Raw genomic sequence first — 6,000 nt, 5'->3', positions numbered from 1 at the left:
TTCTGTTTTCCACTGTATCTATGTAACAATCACAAACCAGTTTACAAAACTGTTTTTCACTGTACCTTGGTGGGCGTGACAATGATAAACCAATACCAAAAATGCTGATATGAAGGATGGTAAATGAGAGCATCTAGACTGCTCTCATAATGGGTACCTCCTGTACTGCTACCATTCCGCCCTCACCCTGTCAAACAGCGCCGTGGCGTTTTGGGCCACGGCGGGTTCCCGCCAATTCCCACAATGCCCCGCGCGGGAGGCGGTAGCGGTGGTTTGAGGCGGGCCTGCTCGGCGCCGCCATTTTACTCGCTGCCGTTGGTGCGCTCTGCTTCATTTTAGAGCAAGGAAGCTTTTCTATCCGCGGCGGTGCTGAGCCTGTGATTGCTTCCCTTCCCCTTCCCCTTCTTTCTTCATCACGGCGTCCGGGTGGAGGGGAAGGAGATGAAGTTGACGGATAACGTACTGCGTAGTTTCCGAGTGGCCAAGGTGTTCCGGGAGAACACAGACAAGATCAACTGCTTTGACTTTTCCCCAAATGGCGAGACGCTCATTTCCAGCAGCGACGACGACTCCATCGTCCTGTACGATTGCCAGGAGGGCAAGTGAGTGAAATGACTGTCTTTTATATCCCCTTTCTCCTTCCACTCAACCTGGGTTCAGATATCGCGGAGCACGTTGCCTCCGAGGCCTGCGGATCTCGGCTTCGATTTTCACAAAGGCCGGACTAGTTTCCCGAGGGAGGCGGGGTGACAAGCCCAGGCTCAGACTGTAGCAGCAGCTGGAAAATCAGTTGTCATATATCATATAATATTTATAAAGTCTGCAGGTCTTATATTGTGATATTCACTAAACTAGAATGCAAGTCAATTTGCTTTGATCCCCTGGGATTGCCTGAGGTTAATATATCTACCCTTGGAATGGGTAGGGAAATATTGAATTATATAGCCGGAGATTGTTTTAATACCAGTAATAGCATCTCATCTTTAACCTTTAAATTCTTGGAAGTGCTATTGGGATTTCTTCATTAAAAATCTGTACCTGGTTTTTCCAGTGCTTCATTTAAGTGGGGAATTGTGTAAATTGAGGCATTAAAGTTGGCGATATTAGTTACAGCGCATATATTATGATAGGGAGGAAAAGAACTTGCATGTATATGGCGTTTTCAACGTTGCAAAGTGAGTCCCAAGACGACTCACTAAATATATCCATGCCGAGTCAGAGGAGGAGCTGCTTAAGAGTGGCAAGTGAACGCAAGATTCTGGGACTGGGCTTTAGTCCATATGGGAAAGCAACGTTTAGGCAAATAGTTTGGAAACTTATGAACAAGGTAACGCGGTAGAGATAGAGAGGGAGAAAAACCTGTACATTTGTTTGGGTGGAGGTGTGGATGCTTGTGAGCCCAAAGTGGTTATGGGGCTGAAAAGGTTACAGTTAATAGGCAAGTTTTGTGATGTGACTTGAAGTGTATCTAGGTCTGTACTGTGTGCATCTTTAACAATTGTTTGATTTCCTTAATATTTACTTTATTTTCTATTTGCTTTGGTACAAGGTTCTGATTACTGCTCATTCCTTAATGTAAATCTTAAAATATTAATTCCTGTACTTTAATTATATCTGTTGAGGGAATGTAGTTGCACTTGGTTACCTCTAACTATTAATGCTACTTGTAGTTTTAGGGTCACTGGAAAGAATTGTAATTGTATTAATAAAAAAGTGCATTTTGCATAGCCATTTTGGTCGCAGCAATGCACATAATAAATATACCACTTAAACAGACAGGAATTTAGGAGAATGAATGTTATGACTGATTTAATGTACCAATTTTTTTGTTCTCGTGCATTGAGTTCCAGCTATTTGTTCTGTCATATTTATAATTAGATTGAAAGGGAGTGTGAGTGGTACAGGGATGGTGGGTCCCACAATTTTTTGTTTTGCAGTGACGAAGTCTGTGATTTCCATATGTTGTTTTTACCAGTGCAACCAAAGATTGTTCAGAGTCCGTGGGAGCAAGATAGTAAGTACATTTGGCTCAAAGGATAAATCTCTTCAGTGACCCAGATTCTTTGCTTTCTGGATGGTAAAATATTTGGTGCAGTTTAATATTGGGTGATAAAGTTTTTGATGGTTAAATGAAAATGCTGATTTGTACTTGGAGCTTGCCATAGTGGGTTAATTATCAGAGAATGAATGTGTTGCTGTCTTTTATATTTATATTTATATCATGTAACTGGACTATAGTGACTGACTAGTGCAATTTTTTTCAATCTCCTATTTCTTCACACTTTTGTATGAAGAACGCCCTTCTACATGGTCATTCACTAGTGATGACTGCCGCAGATATTCCAGCCTTTGTTACACGGACTGGGTGGGAAAATTTACTTCCATGAAGCTTTTCAGCACATACAGTTGCAAGAAAAAGTTTGTGAACCCTTTGTTTTTTTTGCATTAATTACTTATAAAATATGGTCTGATCTTCATCTAAGTCACAATAATAGACAAACAGAATCTGTCTAAACTAATAGCACACCGACAATTGTACATCTTGTAAATACTGAGTACACAATCCCAGTCTAGATTCTGAAAAGTATGTGAATCTCTGGGGTAATGCCTTCTACACTATTTGGAGTCAGATGATTCAATCAATGAGTTGAGATTGGAGGTGTGGGTTGTAGAGGTGGCCTGCCCTATTTTTAAAAAAAAAAGACACAGTCAAGTTACTGACAGCCTGCAGTTTTCAAGAAAGATTTGTTTATGTGTACCATGCCTTGATCAAAACAACCTTAGAAGAATTGTAGAGATGCATGAAGCTGGAAAAGGCTATAAAAACATTTCTAAAGACCTGAGTCTACAATTAGAGAAATTATCTACAAATGGAGGAAACTCAGTACTTTTGCTATTCTCACTAGGAGTGGATGTCCTTCAAAGGTCACACAAAGAACATGTGCATTGCTGAAGGTGGTGAAGAAGAACCCAAAGGTTAACAGCAAAAGACCTGCAGAAATCTCTAACCATTGCTAAAGTCTAGAGAAACACTGAATATGTATGGTGTTTATGGAAGGGCACCATGGAGGAAACCACTGTTCTCCAAAAAAACATTGCTGCATGTCTCAAGTTTGCAAAAGACTACTTGGATGTTCTACAACACATAGTTCTATAGACAAATGAGCAAAAATTGAACTTTGGCAGTAATGCGCACCACTGTGTTTGGTGGAAAAAGAGCACTGCCCATGGAACGTAATGGCTTGGGGCTGCTTTTCTGCTTCACGCCCTGGGCAGCTTGCAGTCATTGAGGGAGCAATGAATTCAAAATTGTATCAAGTCATTTTACATGAGGATGTTAGGGTCGCGGTCCATCACCTGAAGCTTAATAAAAGTTGGATGATGCAACTAGATAATGATCTGAAACATGAGTAGATCAGCAACAGAATGGTTTAAAAAGAGGAAAATTCTTGTTTTGGAATGGCACAGTCAGAATCCAGACCTTAACCCGATTGAGATGCTGTGGCATGACCTGAAGAGGGCTATTCATGCAAGATAACCCAGAAATATTAATGAACTGAAACAGTTATGTATGGAGGGATGATATAAAACTCCTATCTATTGTGCAAGTCTGATCAGCTGCTACAGGAGACGTTTGGTGGAGGTTTTTGCTGCTAAAGCAGGTTCTACCAGTTATTAAATACAGACTTTTTCTGGCCTGTGAATGATTAAATAATGTGTTCAATACAGATGTGAAAAAGTACAATTGTTTGTGCTATTAGTTTAGGCAGATTGTGTTTGTTGATTATTGTGACTTAGATGAAGATCAGACCACATTTTATGAGTAATTGATGCAGAAAACCAGGTAATTGCAAAGGGTTCACAAACTTTTTCTTACAACTATACACTTAGAGATGACCAGAACTGAGGTTGTGGAAACATTAAAAAAGATAACTGGTTCATTATTTTTTATTGGTAGTTTTGTCAAAATTACTGATGCTAACTCACAAATTGATGTTTCCTCTTTGCTCATCATCCTAGCTGTCAAGTTTGGGACCATTTTGTAGATTAGCATATCAGCAAAAAAAAATGCTTTACTGGATGCCAAACCAGAATGCCTTGGCTGCACTCTTTCTTTAGCTGCAATTACTTGAAGTTCAATAGAAAGTTAAAGGTATAAAAATGACAAACTACTGCTTAAATGTGTAACAAATTATGTATTTAAATAAAACACAGAACAAATTGGAACAATAACAATACTACTAATGTACTATAAATCGGTACTAGTTACTAATAGTTATCGATGGAGGAATTTATCCAGTGTATACTGCCTTGTTCTTTTGATGGACAGTAAATGAACAAAATCAGTGCAGACACCTACTACAGATAACGGACTACCTGTTGTTGATGATTGCATCATCCAAATCCTCATTTTCATTGTAATAATCAAGACTTTCAATAGCTTTGTAGTTCTTGTTGAAGTAGTGAAATTGTTTATTTTCTACAAATTCCAAGCCTGACTGAAATGGCAGTGAGCAAAGCAGTTCGGAATTATTATACTGTTTATTTTTCACCTGCTATCAGTGACAAAAATCACTGCTTTTTGAACATGAACACACGCAATTGATGCTATTTTAAAAAAAGGGCTTGCTGTAAGCATGGTGTAGTGTCTTAACAGTCACGCAAGTGGACACGACTGACACCATTTAGAAACTGTCTGGCAGCAGTCTCCTGTCCCAAATAAACAAATGGAATATCTGCTATCTTCTCAATTAGTTTTTGTTCTTTAAGAGTTGTCCCAAATAAGCAGCTGCCCCGATTTACCAATGGCCCAATTAACCAGAATCTTCTTTTTGGCCTGGTGGTAGTTTTGAGCCGAGCAATTTTTCAATAAGGTGGATGACTTGTCCTGCTTTGAGCAATATGCAAAATCTTTTCCACTAATCTAACTTCTAAATGAGTGCACAAAGGTAGGAGAGAAAAGAAAGGCAAAGAGAAATTTGAGATGAGGTGGAAGCCAAGTTAGTTGGAGAATGAAATTTGTACAGCATCTGAAGATCTCAAGATAGCGTTAGCGATCCACAATTTCCTGCAGACAGTTCATTAAATTACTTCTTTAACAACTTACAAATATGATTCTACTACAGGTCAACATTCACTAATCTGACTACCTATAATCCGGTTCCTTCGATAGTCCGCACTGATTTCAAGTTTCCTGCGCAACTATAATTTAAAATTTTCCAGGCCACCGTATGCATTGTTTTGGTTGCACTAGATCTGTTCACGTGTTGGCGCACTCTTGTAAGCACAGACAGGTGATTCCTGCTTGTTTTCCTGCATTTATTAATATCATTTGTGTGAGCTGCAGCCGCCCTGCACCTGCCAACGGCGGGGGAGTTGGCGCGCCCTGGGTCGGTCCACCTTGCCCGCCTGCCAGCAGTCGAACAGTGCCCTCCGGCATCGCCCAGCTGGCACTCCGTTCTCTTCTGTCTATGACCTCAGATCAGATGTGGTTACCTGCTGAATTTAAGCATATTACTAAGCGGAGGAAAAGAAACTAACGAGTATTCCCTCAGTAACTGCAATTGCAATGTAGTCTTTGGGGTAACTGCAAGTCTGTGTCTTTGCTATCGCTTAGCTCATGCTTGAATGCTGGTAGTGGGTGCGCTTTATTTTTTGCCAGTGGGGAGGGGGGATCGTTGCTCGCTGCCGCTTGCGCATGGGGGGGGGATCTTAGGTGTTCTAACATTTAACTGTCGTTCATTCTTTAGGGCACTCCTCTTCGTAGATGGTTGCAAAGAGAAAGCCTTTCAGGATGTATATTGTATACATTTCTCTGACATTAAATGAACCTTTGAATCCTTTGATATTTTAAAGGTATTTACATTTTGCTGGTGTGCTTTTGGGTTGGTTGAATGTTCTGGCACTTTGCTGTCTCCAGGGTCGGTGAGATTGGGAGAGGAGTGTGTGGCCTGGAATGTGGGATAGGGGTGTGAGCCTGTGATAGGTTCCATTGCTTTT

At 40.5% G+C, this 6,000-nt stretch overlaps 1 protein-coding gene across 1 annotated transcript in view; it reads left to right on the top strand.

The window, feature by feature from the left end:
* The first annotated feature begins 260 nt into the window (after nucleotides 1-260).
* wdr82 (WD repeat domain 82) overlaps nucleotides 261-6,000 on the top strand; it is a 55,739-nt gene continuing 49,999 nt past the window's right edge. The window contains exon 1 of the mRNA XM_063067708.1: nucleotides 261-602. Coding sequence (XP_062923778.1) covers nucleotides 442-602 — 161 coding nt within the window. The 5' untranslated portion in view covers nucleotides 261-441. The remainder of the gene's footprint in view (nucleotides 603-6,000) is intronic.

The sequence above is a fragment of the Mobula hypostoma genome, chromosome 15, assembly GCF_963921235.1.
Source record: "Mobula hypostoma chromosome 15, sMobHyp1.1, whole genome shotgun sequence".
Lineage (NCBI taxonomy): Eukaryota > Metazoa > Chordata > Chondrichthyes > Myliobatiformes > Myliobatidae > Mobula > Mobula hypostoma.
This window is presented reverse-complemented; position numbering and strand designations above follow the sequence as displayed.